At 36.8% G+C, this 22,417-nt stretch overlaps 1 protein-coding gene across 5 annotated transcripts in view; it reads right to left on the reverse strand.

Annotated features, from left to right (window-relative positions):
• The window catches only part of SYNE2 (spectrin repeat containing nuclear envelope protein 2), a 323,973-nt gene that overhangs the window by 152,043 nt on the left and 149,513 nt on the right, over positions 1–22,417 (reverse strand). For all 5 annotated transcript variants that reach the window (XM_040226258.1, XM_040226261.1, XM_040226260.1 and 2 more), the window contains exons 39-48: positions 20,801–21,003; positions 19,980–20,099; positions 19,592–19,880; positions 18,371–18,522; positions 17,153–17,462; positions 15,805–15,969; positions 13,023–13,364; positions 4,275–4,430; positions 3,132–3,397; positions 384–2,487 (exon numbers count right to left, since the gene is read on the reverse strand). In XM_040226258.1, coding sequence (XP_040082192.1) covers positions 384–2,487; positions 3,132–3,397; positions 4,275–4,430; positions 13,023–13,364; positions 15,805–15,969; positions 17,153–17,462; positions 18,371–18,522; positions 19,592–19,880; positions 19,980–20,099; positions 20,801–21,003 — 4,107 coding nt within the window. The remainder of the gene's footprint in view (positions 1–383; positions 2,488–3,131; positions 3,398–4,274; positions 4,431–13,022; positions 13,365–15,804; positions 15,970–17,152; positions 17,463–18,370; positions 18,523–19,591; positions 19,881–19,979; positions 20,100–20,800; positions 21,004–22,417) is intronic.

Here is a 22,417-nt window from a genome sequence, read left to right on the forward strand (position 1 = left end):
GAGCCCAACATATTCTACAAGGCATATAGAATTAATGGCGTCAAACATCTTTTTCCACTATGAGCACTATATTTTGATGTGGAGTGAGTTGGGGCTATAAACTGGCCCTTCGGAGTTCTTTAAAATGACTATTCTCCTGTGTAGAATGTTCTTATAGAACCTGTAACCTCTGTTTTTTAAATGTGTTTATTTTTAATTGAAGGATAATTGCTTTACAGTATTGTGTTGGTTTCTATCAAACATCAACGTGGATCAGCCATAAGAACCTGTTATTTCTTGAGAAATGTAGATATTAACGAGAGTAAAACATAAAACCAGGTTTTTATGTTTTAAAAAACATGAAACTAAAACAAATATATTAACTGCCTAATTAAAGAACTTACAGTACGGGAATCAATGCTTGCATTAAGCTGCATGTAAAGATCTTCAATGTCATTTAATTTTGCCTCCACATCACTAGCTTCAGAAGAATTTTCTTCACTTTCCTTCTCAATAACAGTCACAGCTTTAATGCTATCCATTTCTGCCTGAACTTGTTCCTGAAACACTTCACAATTATCTTTTTCATTTTGAATATATTCAATTTGCAAATTTATAAGTAATGGCTGTTGTAACTGAGATTTTATCTGATTTAAAACATGTAAAGAATTTTCTAGTTTGTCCTTAAAATCCTTTTCATCCATTTCTTTCAGTTGGGATTGCAGGGCCATTTTTTGTTGGAGAACCCGGTGCAACTTATTATTTTCTTCTGCATACAGCTTTAGTTGTTGTATTTCTCTCTCTTTGAATAAGTCATCAAAGTCTTTATTTTCACTTAATTTCTTGATAATCTCATGATACAAGCTCATGGCTTTCCCAATTCTCTGATTCAAAATTTGAGCATTGAGCAGATTGCTTTCTGGTGGAGTGTTAGGCATTGTGAGTATTGGTTCAGCCCTTTTCTTAATTTGTAAATCCAAAGCCTTCAGTTTAGCTAGTGATGCTTGATATTTGTCATATTCTGCCACAAATGTATTCAACCGCTTAATTTTTTCTTCAAGTTCTCGTTCTTTTTCAAGTACTTGGGTTTGTATTTGATCAAGTTCGGTCCAATCCCACTTTAGTTCTATACAGTCAAACACTTCTTTGAGTTTCAGTACTTGTAGGATACTAGATTGAATGCCAGTGATTTGGTTTTTAAGATGATACAATTCCTCTTTAACATCCGGATTTACTTCTGGATTTAGTAGAAGTTCATTGTGCTGTATATGGTCAAACTCCTTCTGAAGTACAGATATTTTTTCATGAAATTCTTTGTAAAAATTTATCTTGTGTTCTACTTCATTACATTTATTTTGAATGAATCTTTGAGTTCTGTTGGCTCTAGTCTTAAGATTTTTCAATCGATCATCTAGAAATAATCTTTCAAATACACTTAGATCCTTAGAGATGCTTGTTTGTTCCTGAAGATGTGTCGAGATTACACTCTTAATTTCCTGCAGTTCCTTCTGAGAAGTGGTCAAAGCAACATACAGTTGTTCTAGCTCAGCTTCTGTGGAGGTTGTTTCTGTCTTGGGGATTATCAGTGTTTCATTTCCTTGAAGTGAAAGTTGAACCTTCCCTATTATGGCAACAAATTTGCTTCTTTCTTCCAATTTAAGTTCTAATTGCTGTGATCTTTGGGTTGATTTTAAAACCAGCATTTGGTATTGATTCTGTAAGTCCTGAAGGAGGTTATTTAAATCATGGCTCTCATATGCTGTGAGGTTAGGAATATTATCTTTGACCTCTTCAACCAAGGACTCCACAACCTGCTGCTGATCTAGAATGCCATCATGCACCACCTTGCATTTTCTGATCTGTGAAAGAACATCATCTGGGAGAAGGGAAATGGGAGGAGCAAGTTCACCTAGCAGATTCTTGACCCATAAGATAGCCTCTGTTATTTTGTATCTGGTGTCACACTTCTTGATCTGATTTTCCACCTCCATGTTTAATGGTCCCAATGCTTCCAATTGTGTCTGCAAATTACTTATGGCGTCTTCTAAAATCTTCCTTTCTTTTTCTCCCCAAATCCTCTTCATCTGAAGTTCAGCTCGCCCCTTGAGCATAGAAAACCTATGCTTTATAGTATGGAGTTCAGTGGCCAAAGCAACCATGCTTAGATTCCCTTCCTGGGCTTCTGGAGAGTTGAGCCTTAACTGCAGATGCTCCTGCTGCAGCTGCAGGGAAGTTTCAAGGTCTTGAATCTTACTCATGAGAAACATAAACTCATCGTGCCCCACTGATTGTTGAGAATACTTCTTCTGAACCTGTTGTTCCACTTGCTCCCAACCATATTCAAGTAGCTTGATCTGGCTTTCCAATAGCTTCTTATCCATGTCAGTCAGATAGTTTGATAAATTTTCCCATTCAATTTTCATCTTGCTTAAAGAATCTTTCTCTCTTTCTATTGATGCCAGAAAATTTTTAATTTTGCCCATATAGGTTGCACTGTCCAGGAGTCCCCTAGCAAAAGAAGAAAAAGTGAAGCTTATTAATATTTACTACCTCAACATGAAGTCACCTGTCATTAAAAGAAATTAATTCTGCTCTGAATTCATGAAAGAGAAGATTAGATTGTCTGTAAGAACACTCTTTCCTTAAAACAAAAATCAGAATCTTGTTTACTGTGGCTCTCAATTAATGTGTGACAATGTAGAAAGCTCACCTATAAAATGAATATCATAAAAATGCAGAACCACAGGAAAGGAGTAAAGAGCAAAAGGAACAATATATGCAAAAGTCCTCTATAATCTGTAAAGTACTTGTGCAAAGTTAGGACTAAGGAAAATGACAATATCCAACTCCTTTGTTATCATCTTACCAACAATAACAACACTGATCAAGAAGGCATAACCATCAGGCTAAACTTTATTTTTTTAAGGAGAAGCTGTATTTAATATAAATACCCAGAATATATAAATGTTTCTTTAAAATAAGAAAACCACTAAAGAATTTTTAATGGTTTCCATATGAAATTAATTTCTATACTATAGTATTAAAATCATAATATTCTTTAACAATATAAGCTCTTAACACCCTGGGCCTGTCCAAAGAAGTGAAGCCTATGGTTGAAATAAAGAATGCACGTCCTAAATTCTTATACTTACACTTTTAGACTTTCCTTTTCTGTCAACAAGGCTTTCATCGAGGATTCAGCTGCCATGAGATGTCCCTGAAAATCTTTAAGAAGACAGTATTGACTTTCTTTCTTTTTCTTCAAAGTAATAAGTGCCTGAAGCAGATTATCCAAGTGCTGCACTGAATAACTTTCATCGTGGAGGACCAAGGCACTTGTTTCTGTTTTGTTGAGATATTCACTTTGTTCTAGAGGTTCAATGGCTGCTTTCTTTCCTTCCAACAGGGTACATAATTCCTGAAAAGAAGTAAAGGAGATCAATAAATATACACTTACTAATTCACTGATTAATTTATTCATTTATTTTCCCCCTTGCTCTTTCCTTCCAGTAATACATTCCATTCCAAGAAGATTTTTAAATATTTCATTTGCACCCAAAGAAACTAAGGTCCTGACATTTAAAAGATCCCTGCCCCCCCCCCCCCCACCACACACACACTGGAGTCATGTTAAAATCTAAACTAACATTCACCATTGGTCTAACATCTAATAGCAATCTAGTCACACTACTGTGTTCAAAGGTTCTATAATGTCTAAAGAAGATTTATCTTGCTTTTATTATTTACATGCATCATCTCTTTTTCCTCTTTTAGATACACATTTACTATTACATAAACTTGGCTAAAATTGTAAGGATCATTTTTCAAAACATGATCATGTACTGGATTTTTAGATGCCTTTCCATGGCTATAAGTACATAAATACATAAACACAGTTATGTAAACACAGCTGTGAAAATGAAGGAGGAGTACCCCATAATGTTGATAATTAGGAAAAACAAAAGGAATTTGTCAAACGCAGAAAAATAGATATGACTAAAAAAAGGAATAATGACAAGCCAGAAACTCCAAATTTTATCACTGAGTAAGTAAGTTTTTAGGAACTTTTTGAAAGAGAAAGACTAATGTTCATTAAACTCTTACACTTTTTAAATGGAAAGATTTATACAACTTACTGATTAGTACATAATTATACAGTTACCAAATTGATCATCAGGCAAAGGTTAAATAAGACTTTTCATTCTGTGCAAGCAAGTTTTTGGTAATTAAAATATATTGTATTGCACTAGATAAATGATGCAATCATGTTGTCAGTGTTTTTCTTGTTTCCATACCTCTATCTCTTTTAATTGTTCATTTCTTAACATAACATCTAATTCTAAAGGTTGATTTTGCAGCTCATTGACTTTCTGCTCATCTTCAGTGTTTTTCATGCTTTCTTGAACATCAAGAGAAAGTTGTCTTGACAAAATCATTTCCAAAGCTGAATTCTGAAAACATAAAAAGATTAATTGCTAAAGAGACTAACTTCCAAATGAATAATTTTTATTTTTCTTGATGAAAAAATTCCAGTTTCTTCTATTTACTCACATTAAAGACTTTTCAAAAGTGTATTTTTGCCACAACCAAAGTGGATTTTTCCATGCAATATTTAATGACAATATTTAGTATTTTCCATGCAATATTTAATACCAAGAAAAATGAAACTTTTTTTTGCAAGATAGTATAGGATCTAGCATTTCTCAATTATATAACTGAGGAATAGCTACAGTCTTAAAGAAAGAAAACAGATATGAACAAAACAAAAGTTCCAAAGCGCATACTTAGTTTTCACCATGATGCAGAGGGCTGGTTTAATAAATAGGCATTCAATGGTACCCACTGGTAGTTTAAAACAGTAAGTGGAGAGATGAAAGAAATGCCAAAATTTCATGCATTTAAAATGTCATGCTTTAAACCAAGTAATAGTAAGAATTCCAATTCTGGGTATGGCAGAACAGGTTTTATAGAGGGTAATTTGATCTTTTCTAAAAGCTCTAAGAACTTGAAGTTCTCAATAGGATATACAGAGATGGCATTTCAACTCATTCATTCATTTTTTCCAACAAACATTTGTTGAGCACTTATATATACCAGGTCCCACAGTAGTAATTTTAAAACATTTCACATTATTTTGCTAAGGTAGTAGATTTCATTTTCAGGTTACTTTATAAGTGAAATATCATTCAATTCTGCCATATACTTTCATGTCAGTAAACATCCAGTCTGCACCAAGTCTGTGAATAAAATATACCCACATCTCCAAACATGGCAGAAATTGTTAAAAAATTATCTTAAAAATACAGCCTAGATAGTAATGTTATGATGTTAACAATGGGAAAAACTGGGTAAGGGATAAATGAGAACTATCTGTACTATCTTTGCAAGTTTTCTGTCAATGTGAAACTATTATAAAATCAGGGTTTATTTTAATAAAACAGATACCATCTGGAGCTTCACCAGTACTGATTGGTAAGAAAATTCAGTTGACCAGTGTTACTGGTTTTGAAGCATCTGCTTGGCACTTAGCACAGGACACTTCTTCTAAAAGGCTGTAAATAATTGGGATGATTTTGCCAATTTACTCCATTTCTAACAATTTATTCATGAGAACTATGGTTAATCTCCATGGAAGGCAGGATCTCTGCATGGGATGAGGAGCAGGGAGGGGGAGATCCAGGAAGACTGTGAGAAGGGGGGGGGGGCGTTGGTGCCACATCACAGATTTCTACACCATAAACTGAAGTCCTGCAAGGGTGAAGCCTGTCTCTTTGTCACCCGATAGCTATTGTTACTTAGTACCCCAACAAATCCACCTGCAGGGCAAGAGCTCCTGAGCTAGACATAGACACTAAACCCAGGAAATCTTCACTCCTTATCAATAATTTATTAGGAATTCAGAGCCCTGGTCTCTCTTACCTGATGGACCAGTCACTTGACTAGCCACATTTACAACCTGCTATTTATATTCAGCCTTCAGTGGTCAGAGAGAGCATCCTAAAAAACCTAAAATCACCCCAAAACACCACTTGTTTACCAAATCCAAAAGCCATGTTTCCACTTTGGCAGAAAATCCAACAGAATCCCTCAAAGGAACATTTTAAATGTAAAAAGCAACATTCCTTTGTGCACACCCCAGAATTAGAACACAGACACCTGCCCTGATTGGCTCCTGGAAAGATTCTTTTGTAACCAGCCATTTTTTGCTTCTCATCTTTAGCTCTATTCTGACTTTCCAGACTCATCTGAAACATCTTATTTTAAACAATAAACAATAAGATGTTTCAAATATATTTAAAAGAATACAATATCATGGTTACTCATTACCCATGACAAGGACATAACTGATATAATTTTCCATATTAAAAATACAATTTAAAGCCCAGTCCTCACTTCTTTTTCATCTATTCTTCCCTAGAACTAACCACTATTCTAAATCCACACACATTTGTCTTTATACTTTGACTACATATGTTAATATTCACACAGTATTATTTTATGTATTTTTAACTCATAAAATTGGAACCACATATGTATTATTTTATAACTTATTTTCTTCATTCAGCAATATGATTTGAGGTTTATCATGGTGTCAGAGATAAATCTCACTCAGTCACTTGAGGTTTTATACAGTTCTGCTGTCTGAATGAACATGTATGTCTGTCAGGCTACTATGGATATTACCATGCTTCCAACTTTTCCTATTTTAGATATTGCGATGATAAACACCCTTGTTTTAAGTCTTCTTGCACATATGTGAGTTTCTCTGGGATGTTTTCCTAGAACTGAAATGACTCCTTAATCCACCCCTGCTGATCTCATTTAAGTATTGTTTCCTTAGAGAAGCTCTCCCTGACTACAGTTCAAGTCAGACTCCTTTACTGTAGATTATAATGGAAACATGTTCCTTCCTTTAGTTCCTGTAATTAGGCTCTCATCAGATAATTAGTTGGTTAATGTATGTCACCAGAAGCTCTATGAGGAGAGAGACCATATCCATTTTCATTCACCACTGAACCCTCATTGCCAACTCAAGAAAGTTTTACTGAATGGATGTATAGATGAATTCACGTTAGAAAAAAATAAAAGAGTTTCATTTAGTCTTCGATTGCCAAGATTAACAATTAGTGGTTTATGAAGTGGAAAGAAGTTGAGGACCAATCAATCTAGCAGTTATGGACCAGAGATCTGCTAGGAATGACAGGAACAGGGCTAGGTTGGGCTGAAGGAGAGTAGAGAAGGTTTGAAAACATGCACAAGAACTCAATAAAGGGTCCACTGGAGCCAGATAGCATATTAGCATATTAAACCTCAATTAACAGCCCTGTAACACATTTGATAAAATTGGGGGATAGACCGCCAAACATCAAGCTGGGTAGAGACAAGCCTGGTTCTAATCCCAACTCTTCTAGAATGAGAACTTGGCTGATTAACACCTTCTGATGTCAATTCCCTAACTTGAAACACAGGGTTAGGATAGAAATTTTCTAAGGTTCCTCAGCCTAATATTTTAGGACTTTGAAGAATGTCCTCAAATGCATGCTGCTCCTAGATGTTAATACCATTTATACCATGTAAGTCACTCCTGTACAGAAATAAATCTTGGATTGAGAATAATGCCTCTAGAGCAAGAACCAAGATTTGCACAGTGGCTAGAAAGCAAAGTAATATACTTGGAAGACAGAGTTGACACATGACCTAACTACATGTTCCAAGACAAAAATTTTTCTACTGACTTACTAGGATAACCAACACCAGAAGTAAACATCATTTACCCCAGGAATGAACTCTCTTTCTTCCTCTTCATTCTAGTACTAACTTCCCTGAGTTTCTGGTCACTCAGCTACAGCTGGATGCCTTGCATGTTTTATGTCTATGATCATCCATGTTCATTTAAATGTGGAAATTATAAACACTCAGAAAATATTAAAAAGAACAAAAAATGATTCAGACATACTGACTGACAATTATACCCAATGACAAAGAAATTCAACAAGCATTCATAGACAAAAGGTGTTTTGTTTTTTTTAGGTGCAATTATGCCACAAAGGTTGACATTTGGGAAGGAAGGGACAAGATCATTCAATATGGATTAAACTATAATGTTGCTTTATGAGTTTTTAGAAAAATAATAAGAGAAGAATGTATCAGTTACCCTGTATTTCCTTTTTATCATTTTCTTTTACGACACCTAGAATCCTAAGAGATTACTCAGACCTCACTTTTTATCATATCCTAATTTGTAACCCCACTTAAATTATATAGGAAGGGGGAGATGGAAGGCAGTTTTGTATTTTCATATTTAAAAATTTTTAGAAATTCACCTCTGTAAAAATATACAGTATGATCTTGGATCATAAGCACCCACACCCTTCAGACTGCATTTTGTAACTTCTTGTGCCTCTAAGCCTGCATTAACATTTTTGATATTAAAGAAAAAGTCAGCCAAAGGTCTGGATCTAAAATATCCCTGGAGTGAGTGAGTGAGTGAGTGAGTCAAAGTCAGTCAGTCATGTCTGACTCTTTGCAACCCCATGGACTATACAGTCCATGGAATTCTCCAGGCCAGAATACTGGATGGGGTAGTCTTTCTCTTCTGCAGGGGATCTTCCCAATCCAGGGATCAAACCCAGGTCTCCCACATTGCACGCAGATTCTTTACCAGCTGAGCCACAAGGGAAGCCTAAGAATACTGGAGTGTGTAGCCTATCCCTTCTCCAGCAGATCTTCCTGACCCAGGAACTGAACCAGTGTCTCTTGCATTGCAGGCAGATTCTTTACCAACTGACCTATAAGGAAGCCCACATGTCTTTATTGGGGCTAAGAAAATATGACAAAATTCAGATGTGTTCTTCTGTTACTAAGCTGTGTCCAACTCTTTGCTACCCCATGGACTACAGCACATCAGGCTCCACTATCTCCTGGAGTTTGCTCAAATCCACGTCCACTGACTCGGTGATGTCATCTAACCATCTCATCCTCTGTCACCCCCTTTTTCTTCTGCATTCAGTCTTTCCCAATATCCGGGTCTTTCCCAAAGAATTGGCTCTTTACACCAGGTGGCCAAAAGTTCCAATAAAATTAAAAAAAAAAAAAAAGAGGTGTTACATATACACAATGGAATATTCAGTTCAGTTGCTCAGTTGTGTCTGATTCTTTGTGACCCCGTGGACTGAAGCATGGCAGGCTTCCCTGTCCATCATCAACTCCCAGAGCTTGCTCAAACTCATGTCCATCTAGTCAGTGATGCCATCCAACCGTCTCATCTTCTATCATTCCCTTCTCCTCCTGCCCTCAATCTTTCCCAGCATCAGGGTCTTTTCCAATGAGTCAGTTCTTCACATCAGGTGGCCAAAGTATTGGAGCTTCAGATTCAGTCTCAATCCTTCTAATGAATATTCAGGACTGATTTCCTTCAGGATTGACTGGTTTGATCTCTGTGCTGTCCAAGGGACTCTCAAGATTCTTCTCCAACACCACAGTTCAAAAGCATTAATTCTTCAGCACTCAGCTTTCTTTGTGGTCCAACTCTCACATCCATACATGACTGCTGGAAAAACCATAGCTTTGACTAGACAGACCTTTGTCAGCAAAGTAACGTCTCTGCTTTTTAATATGCTGCCTAGGTTGTTCATAGCTTTTCTTCCAAGGAGCAAGCATCTTTTAATTTACCCAACCATTAAAAAGAATGAAACTAGAACACTTTCTAACACCTTACACAAAATAAACTCAAAATAGATTAAAGATCTAAATGTAAGACCAGAAACTATAAAACTCCAAGAGGAAAACATAGGCAAAACACTCTCTGACATAAATCACAGCAAGATCCTCTACGACCCACCTCCCAGAGTAATGGAAATAAAAGCAAAAGTAAACAAATGGGACCTAACTAAACTTAAAAGCTTTTGCACAACGAAGGAAACTATAAGGTGAAAAGACAGCCTTCAGAGTGGGAGAAAATAAGAGCAAATGAAGCAACTGACAAAGAATCTCAAAAAATACAAGCAACTCCTGCAGCTCAATTCCAGAAAAATAAACGAACCAATCTAAAAATGGGCCAAAGAACTAAAAAGACATTTCTCCAAAGAAGACATACAGATGGCTAACAAATACATGAAGAGATGCTCAACATCATTCATTATCAGAGAAATGCAAATCAAAACCACAATGAGGTACCATCTCACACCAATCAGAATGGCTGCTGTCCAAATGTCTACAAGCAATAAATGCTGGAGAGGGTGTGGAGAAAAGGGAAGCCTCTTACACTGTTGGTGGGAATGCAAACTAGTACAGCCATTATGAAGAACAGTGTGGAGATTCCTTAAAAAACTGGAAATAGACCTGCCATATGACCCAGCAATCCCACTGCTGGGCATACACACTGAGGAAAACAGAATTGAAAGAGACATGTGTACCCCAATGTTCATGTTTATAATAGCCAGGACATGGAAGCAACCTAGATGTCCATCGGCAGATGAACAGATAAGAAAGCTGTGGTACATATACACAATGGAATATTACTCAGCCATTAAAAAGAATACATTTGAATCTGTTCTAATGAGGTGGATGAAATGAGCCTATTATACAGAGTAAAGTAAATTAGAAAGAAAAACACCAATACAGTATACTAACGCATATATATGGAATTTAGAAAGATGGTAACGATGACCCTATATGCGAGACAGCAAAAGAGACACAGATGTAAAGAACAGTCTTTTGGACTCTGTGGGAGAAGGAAGGGTGGGATGATTTGAGAGAATAGTATTGAAACATGTATACTATCATATGTGAAACAGATCGCCAGTCCAGGTTCGATACATGAGACAGGGTGCTCAGGATTGGTGCACTGGGTTGACCCTGAGGGATGGGATGGGGAGGGCAGGTCAGGATGAGGAACACATGTACACCCATGGCTGATTCATGCCAATATATGGCAAAAACCACTACAATATTGTAAAGTAATTAGCTTCCAATTAAAATAAATTTTAAAAAACGAATGAAATAATGCTATTTGCAGCATCATAGATAGACCTGGAGACTGTCATACTAAATAAAGTAACTAGACAGAGAAAGATAAAACCATATATCATTTATATGTGGACTCTAAAATAAAATGAAACAAATGAATTTATCTACAGAACAGAAATAGACTCACAGACGTAGAGAATGAACTTATGGTTACCAGGTGGACAGGATTGAGGGTAGGGATAGACTGGGAGTTTGGGATTGACATGTACACACTGTTATATTTGAAATAAAATGCCTTTCCATATAAAAAAAGAAAAAAGATTCATGTTACAATAGAGGAGAAAAAAGGTGTTAAAAGTGTTACTAGAAACTAAAACTAGCTTCCTCTAGTACAGGCTTGTGAAAATTATTTAAAGACTTAAGTCCCTTCATCTGCCCCTAAAAAAAAAAAAAAAGGCATTCTAATGAAGTAGCATAAATTATCAATAGCTCATCATTTAAGAATGAGTAAAAGTTTAATAAACAAAAATTTTTATTATTGGTTTGTGATCTTTAGTTTTCAATATACTCTACTGAATTCAGGTAGTTTACAGCCAACATAGGTCTGAGAAGCTAAACTTAGAGTTATTAAGCAAATCCAGTTATCAATGTCACGTATTAGGATAGAAAAGTACTCAAGTATTTTTACTTTTTTACTTTTTACGACTCTTTAAATACCATTAAGATAGTTCCTTTTACAGATACAACTTCGAGTCTCATCACAGGGCCCTAAGCTTTTAAGACATACTTTGTTAGCTCGATCCAACATGTGGGATTTCATTTCAAAGACATGTTCCACTGGCATTTGACCTTGTTTCACATTTTAGGAAACCCTATCTGGCTCCTCTAGTCCTCCATGCATTTCTTCTCTCTCTTTCTGGCTGCATTGGGTCTCTGTTGCTGCACGTGGGATTTCTCTAGCTGTGGAAGCAGGGGTGGCTCCTCTCTTGGTGTGGTGGGCAGGCTTCTTGTTGCAGAGGCTTCTCTTACTGCAGAGCACAGGCTCTAGGGCATGCGGGCTGCAACAGCTGCAGCTCCTGGGCTCAGTAGTTGCAGCTCGCCAGTTCTAGAGCACCGGCCCAGTGGTTGTGGTGCATGGGCTGTTACCCCAAGGTATGTGAAGTCTTCCCAGACTAGGGATTGAAACAGTGCTCCCCTGCACTGGCAGGTGGATTCTTAACCACTAGACCAGCACAGGGAAGTCCCTCCATGTATTCCTGCTCTTGGAAGACAACAGAAGTGCAGATTCTCTTCATCCCTGGTGTATCATATATTCCATAAAATGCTGACAATGAAAGGGCTAACTTTCGCTGTTGTCCCAATGGACCCTGGACTGCGAGAGGCTGCCAAACAGGGAGACTCTTTCAAGTGTAGTTTATTGGATGGCTCTTTGTGCCTTTTCCATTTCAATCTCTCACCTATGAGAAAGCACTTTAAAAGCCACAGGGAAATATACTCATTTGGATGTTTAGAAAGAAAATAAAACGATATTCTTCTTTCTTCTCCCCAGGAAGATCAGAAGCCTGAATGTCATTATTCTCACACTAAATGACCTGACAACAGTTAAAAATACATTTGCAGTATAGGGTTAATGTAAGAAGATAAAGAAAGGCAGCTATCTTCCATACAGTCTCTGATTTCATTATGAAATCAACAACAGAAAAAAAGACCCACCAAAATAGAGCTGTTAGATTTTTTTTTCCCTAAGAAAATGGGTAAAGCACATTTTCTTTTGCCTTCTCTAATTTGCTTTTGAGCTCTTGACCCAAGAAGCTGTATCTGATTACATATCAGAGAGAATAATAAACCTAAATTGATGACTGACATTTCTAACAGATGAACAGTAACATTTCACTGCTGAAATCCTGGACAGTTTTCTAAGGGCTCTTTTTACAAGTGAGCATCATAAATAGCCAGCACACTGAGGGTTTAATTATGAAATCAGGAGGCTTGATTTACGACCCTCTCTTCAGAGCCCAACAACACCTCTTTATTCACAGACACAATGTCTTAGAGCTGCAATCACAAGTACTAACCTTATTGATTTCCCAGTCTTCCTCCAACTTTTCCACTGCAACTGAGTCCTGAGTGGACTCCTGTACATCAGAAGTGACCTGCTCCTCTCTGCCTGGCAGAGGAAACTTTGCTTTCTTTTCTGTTGAGCATTTTGATTTGAGAATGCTATTGAGACAGTGTTCCATCTCCTGCTTAGCAGATTCAAGTCTGTTTTCCAAATCTTTTTGTTTACACTTCAGTGATTTTATATCATCTTTAATAATCTTCTGTCCTGCTGAAGATGTATTTTGCTTGACGGATTTTGCTAAAGTTAAAATCTTCTCTAATGTGCCATCTTGTAAATGGAGACTATTCTCTAGGTCCTGTGAGCAGAGAAAAGATTGTCACAAAAGTATCACTGTTCAATTATCACAAGAGTTAGCTGACTTTTGTAAATTATAGAGTATTCTGCTTCACTAGTGGGAAGCTTTGTAAGAAACATACTAACCCATATCACAAAGAAGAAACTTTGGGCCAAATTTAAACTAATGTAGTGACCCAGATCAAATTCCCCAACAGATTTTGTAAGATACTAGAAGATTTTATAAGATTTATAAAAAGTAATGAAGAAAATGTTCACAACCCATTCTTAGAACATAGGAAATGGCCAACACATATTTGTTGAGTATATATTTTGTTCAAGATACTAATTAATATATAAATAATACTAAAATCAAACACAACCAAAACACTAAATAATAAGTGCCTACTTTGTGCAAGGCCCTAAAAAGAATAACATCATTTGGTATGTGCTTACATGAATCTAGTGCTAACATTTAAAATTCAGAGCAAAGCTTAAATCAATCAAATGCAATATCTTAAATATAGCAGGAACTCAATCAATATTTACTAAACGCTTAAATGAATGAGGCTAATCTGAGATCTCCAGACTCAAAAGGAATTTGATAAACTATAGCAGGTACGGATGTTACTACTGAAATAGAATAAGCCTAAAAGTTACTAGGTGAACTATGCTGTATTTATTACTCACTGTTCTAATGGACTACACAATAAGTATTCATTCATTCATGCGAGTAATATGGTCAAGTTTTGAAATTACATAGATGAGTAAAATATAGTCCCTTCACAATCCTATAGCCTAGTGAGAGTGACACAGAAGTAAACAGACAATTGTAATAGAGTGTGGAAAGATGTATGCTAACAAATATGCACAGGTCATTGAAACCTTTTCAGCTGGAAGGGAGTTCCAGATTGCATTTTGGATAGATACAAGGTGGCCATGGGCAAGTTGCACCAGCGAGGTGACACTGCAGGCAGTGAGCCTATTCAGACATCCAACAAACACAGGCATCTGTGAGATGAGGGTCTGCTCTAAAGCAGCGGTCACGGGGGTAACAGCAGAGGGACCAATTGTAGAGATAACCCAGAGATGAAAGAGATGACTCTTGATGTCCCTCTAGGCTGGGCAGCCTAAGAAAGGATATCCAGGTTTCTGACCCACAGCCTAGAGAGATGGTGTAGATATCCAGAATCAGAGAAGAAGCAGGCTCACTGCAAGGAGTCGGGGTATGGAAAAAAGGAAGGAGATGACGAGTTATTTTCTGGACATGCTGAACCACAAATAACTATGAGACACTCAAGTACAGAAGTCTAGTGGGGTCAGAAGACCCAAGTAGTAGCCCCCACTCTGTCATTTAGCTCATCATATATAAAATGAGGAATCTGAACTTGATAGTTTCTGAGATTCCTTCCAACTATAGCTCTTGTCTTATACTTTTCTCAGTATCTGAGGCACCCAAAGAGGGGCTTGGACATGATGACCCTCAACATTTGTCAAATTATCACTGTTAAAAAGGGAGGTAGGATTTCCCTGGTGGTCCAGTGGTTAGGACTCTGTGTTTCCACTGCAGGGGGGCTCAGGATCAATCCCTGGTCTGGAAACTAAGATCCCACATGCCACGTGGCCAAAAAAAGAGGGAGAGGGGGGTAGCCTTGTGACAGTGTCAAGCTATTCTGAAAGGGGGAGTCTTGCTTGATTCCCAAGTTCCTAAAAAGAAGAGATCAGAAATTCCCAAACTCGAGGCACTAGTGCTTCCTGAGACTCACCCCATGCAACCTCCAAAGGACTGTGAAAGCAGCATAGAAAAGAACATGCTTTGCTGTTTCCTTCCAGAGGACACCGCATTTGTTGGCTGTGCCAACAGTGAGCTTCCAAGGAATGTGTTTTGAGAATGCGGGTAAAGAGCTGCAATGCTTACTGTGTAAGGTGAGGGGTTGTTGAAGTGGTGAGGGTGGGAATTTTAAAAGCTCTCCATCTGCAGAGAACTCTAAGGTAGTCCATGAGTATGCAAATAAATAAGGTGAAAATTACACAACTCCCATCCACCTGTGATGAAGACTGCAAAATCGAACCATTTCCCCTTCGGCCTTATTGTGTTAGGTTCACCATTTGATCACCCAGTTATCTCCTGGAATCACTGTGCTTTTTTCTAAGACAGAGATCTCCAGCAGCTGCTGACTGGTCATGAGTGGAATTATCTCTGAGGGTCCAGAGGGCTGAGTACTGTCCAACTCAAATTATAAATGGATTTGCTCGCTAATGAAGAACATTCCCACTTTTCATGACCAGATAGGACTTTATCCAATAGTCATCTGAATAGCATTTTCAGCATCTTAATTTCTTTTTCTTTTTTTCTTTCTTTTCTTTTAGCATTTGAATTTCTGATCAAGGACACTAATTTGTCAAGTTGTGTTTAATATTGATTTTTTTAATGCCTATCATTTCTGGATATTGCTTAATACCTGCAGTTTCTGCAGTTTTTCCTCAACTGCTCTTTCATCCACAGGCCTATCAGAAAAACAGACAAATTCCTTAGCGATATAGTCCAATGCAGTGTTTAGGTCTGTGACGCAAAGCTGGTAAGAGTCGTGTTCTTGAACATGACCTTCTAGTTTCTGCACAGAATCCTAAAAATAAAACATTGACAATGTATGAATTAGATCTCTGAATTATCTCACTCAGAAAATAATTAAATTGTTCATAAATATTTATTTTATGAGGGTTCATCTTGAAACAGAAATAAGACCATAAATCATCCAGAGTTCTTAAGTAAAATTTTTAGTGTTGAGATATTTGTTTGTTCCCCACCCCACGTTTCTTTGCTTTCATTTCACTCCTGAAAACAGCTTGTCAGAGGTTTACAAAATGAAATGGCTACAAATTATATCACCAAATCACAAACATCCATAATAAAGCAGCTCCCTCAATTATCCTTCTCAGAAATGAGACTATGTGAAATCAACTAACCTCAGATTCCTTTCCTAAGAATCAAACCCCAAAGTTGGGAAAAAGTAACCCTAACTCAAGAGCAAAACCACTTTCAAGTTCTCTTCCTGGAGTAAGAAAATAAGGTGACCACATCTGATCAGAAAAGCAGCAATTAAATAACTTACAGCCAAGTGAGCATAATCTTCACCTCTGCACAACTCCTGCTATCTGTATAAGTGAGATTTCTAATCCAGGCAATCCTTACACTGAATCCAACTTTCAGTGTGCAAAGAATATAAATAATTCTCTTAAGATAATACTATGCTTCATGACAAAATGACATTTTACTTCTTAATTCTTTTATTGTAGATCATGTGGAAAGACTAAAGGGAGAAACCTGGTAAAGTTTGTACAGAATAATGGATACAACTATCACAATAGATGATGGATGGATGTGTGGATGGATAGATGGATGAATGCAATGATAGACTGATGGATGGATAGATGGATGCTGCATGGACAATTCTGACACTATCACTTACATAAAAATGCCTAAGGGAATTCCCTGGCAGTCCAGTGGTTAGGACTCCACATTTTCACTGCTGAGGGCCTGGAAAAAAATTTTAAACCTTCCAATCCCTGAAGAGGAGAACTTTGATGAAAGGAGATAACACTATCATCAAGTAATACACACTAGATTTCTCTAGCAAAACTGACCAAATTGATTCCTCCACTTTGTGGAGCTAGCATTTGTATCTAAAAATGATCAATTTTAAAAGCTTTAGATTTTCCGAAAGAACCAAAAAATGTTTCCATGCACAAATAGTACATAATCAAGCATACTGAGGACAATCACTTAAAGTTTTGTTTCGAGCATTTCACCTGCAATTGTTGAAGAAGACTCTCATGTAGATGCTTGATTTCCAGCCACGGTTCTTCACTAAAGTTGGGATTTTTAGTGCACTCTAAGAGGTAATTTCCTTGAGATTTCAGCTCCTCTAGTAAGAATGTCAAATCCTGCGCTTTCTGGAGGAACTTCTTATAAATTTTTAATTGAGCTTTTTTCTCCTGCAAACCAGGTTGCAGAGCAAAGCCCACTTCTTGTTTCTTTTTTAGTTCTGTGAGCATTAATCTCAGATCCTCCTTACTTTGCAAATACTTCTCGCCTTCTAGTAGAAGCTTTTCCTGATGGCTAAATTTTACAAAATAGTTTATAAATGAAATGACACAGCAAAACAAAACAGCATTTTGCATCATATAATACAACATGTATTATTATAAAAAGCATTAAAATAACACTACTGTACATTATTCCCAGAAACTTCTTTGGCATTGTAACATTCTAAATGGCCCTAAGTTTAACTCAGAAATCAAGATAAAAATTAGTTGCAGTATGTCTTTAAAAAACTATTGTTTCCATTATATAATTTGATCTGAGGACAAATGCTTAATAATTTATATTTCAAACTAGTCCAGTTTTTATTATGTTTAAATATAATTATTCTATGTTTTTCTTTTTCATTTAAGTAAAACAAATAAGCATGCAGTATATTGGCCAACTAACTAGCTTCTGTTTCCTACAGCTTGATTTTAATTTTGATCTGACTGCTTCCTTATAAAAATATGAAATTTACGTTTCCACCGAACATTAAATGTATCATGATTTGATTTGATGTGAAAGGAGTTAAGAATTTTCACCAGAATTATGTCCACTTAATTCAGACATTTATAAATGTTTCTCATAGCATATATATTTAAAAGCATAAATTATCCTATAGTAATATAAACCCTGAGGTTGTCTGGGGGCAGGAGGTTTGGTACAGAAGGACTTTATTGAAGGTGGAATGATAGACAGTGTTAATTTGTTACCAATGGTGGGTTGATGCACCGGTCAAAGTAAACAGGGAGTGATGACAGCGTGTTTCATATCTGATCCAGAGAACTAGTCTCTGTTTCTGCCTCAACACTGTGGTTGTCCCTGACATTACTTTCTCTCCAACAGATATATTATATCTACATCCAGAAGGTAGACAAAACATACTTGTTATGGCTTCACTGTGCAATGAAAAATCAGGAAAATGGTGAAGGCATGCCCTTTACCTTAGATATGTGTTGGCCAAATGGAGTGTGTTGTCCCACTGGTTCCTGATATCAGTGAGGGTCTTTGGAACCACTGGAGCCTTGCTGCTCTCAGCCTGGCTCATGATGGCCTGTATTTTAGCATCCCCTTCAGGTTTTAGTAAAATGATTTCCTAAATTAAATAAAAATGATCTTAAAATCTCATTCATACTACTTGGGGATTACATATGATATCTTTTTACTTATAAACATCATGCAGAGAGTCTAACTGTAGACTAGATTCCAAAATTTCCCTTTCACTTTTACATATGCCCCAAGTACAAAGATATCCTTCACACTGTATAGAACTGCTTCTCAGTAAACATCTGTCACGTTACCTACTCTCCTCTCCATTCTCAACGGCACTCAAAGAAATTATGTAAAAAAAAAAAAATCCCTGGCAAATCCTCCTTCCAACCTGCATCATTATTTACAAATAAAAAGTTGGGGTAACAACCTGAACAAGATGTCTTTATACACCTAAGAGTGGGTTTCCAGCTTTCTATAGGAAAATGCACCATGTCACAGGCCAGCTCCTGTTTCTCCAGCACAACATAATTAATTCTCATTCCCTGTACTTTGATTTTCCTCTTTTGCCCTAAACAATCAAGTTCTTCCCTTCTTGGAAACACTACTTCAGATTCACCTTCTCTAGAAAACCTTTCAGATGTGATCCCAAACAATTCTGACTACTTCTGTACGTCAAACTAACCCTTGAAACTTGACCATTATCTTCCTCCACACTTAGTATCTGATAAACCAGGAAACACTCAACCCACTCAGGATCTAATACCCTTTAGGAACTGTACATATCCACTCTGAAAATGAGCTCCTCTCCAGCCCTGACTGACATTGCCAATGCCTCTGACGTACTGACATTCATTCGTTTAACATCCTAGCAAACTCCTACCTGCTGCAGATCTAATTTATAGTCTTTATTTCATATCTGCACTCAGTGAAGATGGATAATAACTGGGCACTGCTCTCACAAAGAAAGGATATACCTTTCCTTTCTATATGCATTAAAATAATTTTAGATCCATCACAGCGCTTCTCTTTTGTAAGCTCAGTCATCTGAATTTCTCACCCAATCCACACTGATCCTGTTTTCCATTAACAAACAAATCTTTGCAATTTTCCTCTAAATCTTTTTAAAATTGGAGTTCATCCTGACCTCTGACATTTAGTTTCCACAGTTGTACCTTTATTTTATGGATTCTTTCCTCAAGTGGCATTTTGCCTTCAGATGAATTCAAAACCATAAGGGATTCTTTAATCCCTGTTATCCAATGAATTACATCATGGGCAAGATCATTAAAACTCTGGTCGTCAGGAGGTAACTTATCTTCTTTGTCAGTTTCACATATTTGTCTCAATAATGTCTGGTATCTATCAACCAAATGCGTTGATTCCGTTACTATTTCTTCTTCCTCAGTAATCCCATATTGCTTTACAGAGTTGTTCAACTGGGCCATTGATTCAAATTGTTCCCTGTAAATTCCAAATATCATTGGAAGATTATAAGAGCCATGACACACCTTCAGAAACCATATCCCCAAGAAACATATTTTTGTGCAAGATCAGCTATACCTCTTTCTAGCTAGAGCTTGGCAAAATAGCTCAGTTTTCTCTCGTGTTCCTTCCATTTCTTTCCATATTTCTTCTTGATTAGTCAACCACTTACTCAGGTTTCTGTGGTCATTCTGGAGTCTAAAACAACATCACACATGTTAAAATATGAAATCAGCAAAAAGTGTCTATCTGAAGAAAACGTTGGCACAAATCTTGTAAGCCAACCAGGTTTTTTACATTTTTTTATTATTCTTTATAAAAAATGTTAAATAATGTTACAAATAACAAATTTAGAAACAAAATTATAATGTTAAAATCTGAATAATAATAGTATGTATTATAGTGGAATTCTAATAAGCCATAAATATATATCATAAGCTTCCCAGGCAGCTGAGTGGTAAAGAATCTGCCTGCTGATGCAGGAGACTTGGGTTTGATCCCTGGGTTGGGAAGATCCCCTAGAGAAGAAAATGGTAACACACTCTAGTATTCATGCCTGGAGAATTCCATGGACAGAGGAGCCTGGCGGGCTATAGTTCCTGGGGTCACAAAGAGTCGAACACAACTTAGCGATGAGCATGAGCATGAAATATATCATAAAAAATAAGAAACAGAAAATATTTGGGGGCTCTCCCCTGAACCTTTGCCATAATTTGAAGAATTCTCCAAACCTCTGTATCCCCAGTGTCAAACGGGTTTGAAAGTACATATTTTATTTTTGAAATTCATGTGTATATATATCCCACTGCTAGCTGAACTGAGGCAGAGTACATATGAAGATTTTACATAAGTAAACTTTCATAGTAAGTTTACTATGAAAGATCACCTTTATTTCCTACCTCAGTAGCTGCTGCAAGCACTCATCAAGCTCTTTTGCTCGTGCCTGGCATATGGACTCCATTTTTTCTAATTCAACTTCTTGACTTACGATCCAACTGTTAAGCTTCTTAACAGGTGCTTTGGGCAGATGTTTTTTCACATGATTCAGTACAGTTCCCACTTGCTGTATTTCACTGCCCCTTCCTTCAAGAGTCAAGAAATCCTTAAGAAAGACAAAAAATGAATTATATCCTACAGGCAAGCCTCAATATGGTCCCTGTCACCTCAGTGATACTTTTCCAAGATAGTACACAGACAAGCCATCTTCATAACTTCCTCTGTAAAAGAAAAGCTACAGAGATAAGGCTAACTCCAATGGCAAATGATCAAAAGATGATTCATATTAGTTCTAGACTGTGTGTGTACATTGGTGTTTGCATCTGACTTTCCAGGAATCACATCAAGTGAAATGATGCCACCATGTGGGTCAGTGGGAGTCAGACCAGGAAAGCCACATTCTGTTCAACTTCTCCTAAATATTTGAGCCTTTCTGGCAACCAATATATAAAACCAGGCAGCCTATTTTCTACTCAACTTTGTCAAAATCAGAATTTTATTTCAATGTCTGGGTTTCAAGGTTTGAGTATCAATTGCTGAGACCCATGGTATGAGCAAATTTAAAGAAAAGAAAAAAGTTGGAACTCTAAATGAACAAAAGAGAAGAAAAATGATTCTGTCGATAAAGAATGGTTATCATAGAGGAACCTGCTGTGATTTATGTCAGAGAGTGTTTTGCCTATGTTCTCCTCTAGGAGTTTTATAGTTTCTGGTCTTACGTTTAAATCTTTAATCCATTTTGAGTTTATTTTTGTGAATGGTGTTAGAAAGTGTTCTAGTTTCATTCTTTTACAAGTGGTTGACCAGTTTCCCCAGCACCACTTATTAAAGAGATTGTCTTTAATCCATTGTATATTCTTGCCTCCTTTGTTGAAGATAAAGTGTCCATAGGTGTGTGGATTTATCTCTGGGCTTTCTATTTTGTTCCATTGATCTATATTTCTGTCTTTGTGCCAGTACCATACTGTCTTGATGACTGTGGCTTTGTAGTAGAGCCTGAAGTCAGGTAGGTTGATTCCTCCAGTTCCATTCTTCTTTCTCAAGATTGCTTTGGCTATTTGAGGTTTTCTGTATTTCCATACAAATTGTGAAATTATTTGTTCTAGCTCTGTGAAAAATACCGCTGGTAGCTTGATAGGGATTACATTGAATCTGCAGATTGCTTTGGGTAGTGTACTCATTTTCACTATATTGATTCTTCCGACCCATGAACATGGTATATTTCTCCATCTATTAATGTCCTCTTTGATTTCTTTCATCAGTGTTTTATGGTTTTATATATATAGGTCTTTAGTTTCTTTAGGTAGATATATTCTCAAGTATTCTATTCTTTTTGTTGCAAAGGTGAATGGAATTGTTTCCTTAATTTCTTTTTTACTTTCTCATTATTAGTGTATAGGAATGCAAGGGATTTCTGTGTGTTGATTTTATATCCCGCAACTTTACTATATTCATTGATTAGCTCTAGTAATTTTCTGGTGGAGTCTTTAGGGTTTTCTATGTAGAGGATCATGTCATCT

The sequence above is a fragment of the Oryx dammah genome, unplaced genomic scaffold (assembly GCF_014754425.2).
Source record: "Oryx dammah isolate SB20612 unplaced genomic scaffold, SCBI_Odam_1.1 HiC_scaffold_26, whole genome shotgun sequence".
NCBI lineage: Eukaryota > Metazoa > Chordata > Mammalia > Artiodactyla > Bovidae > Oryx > Oryx dammah.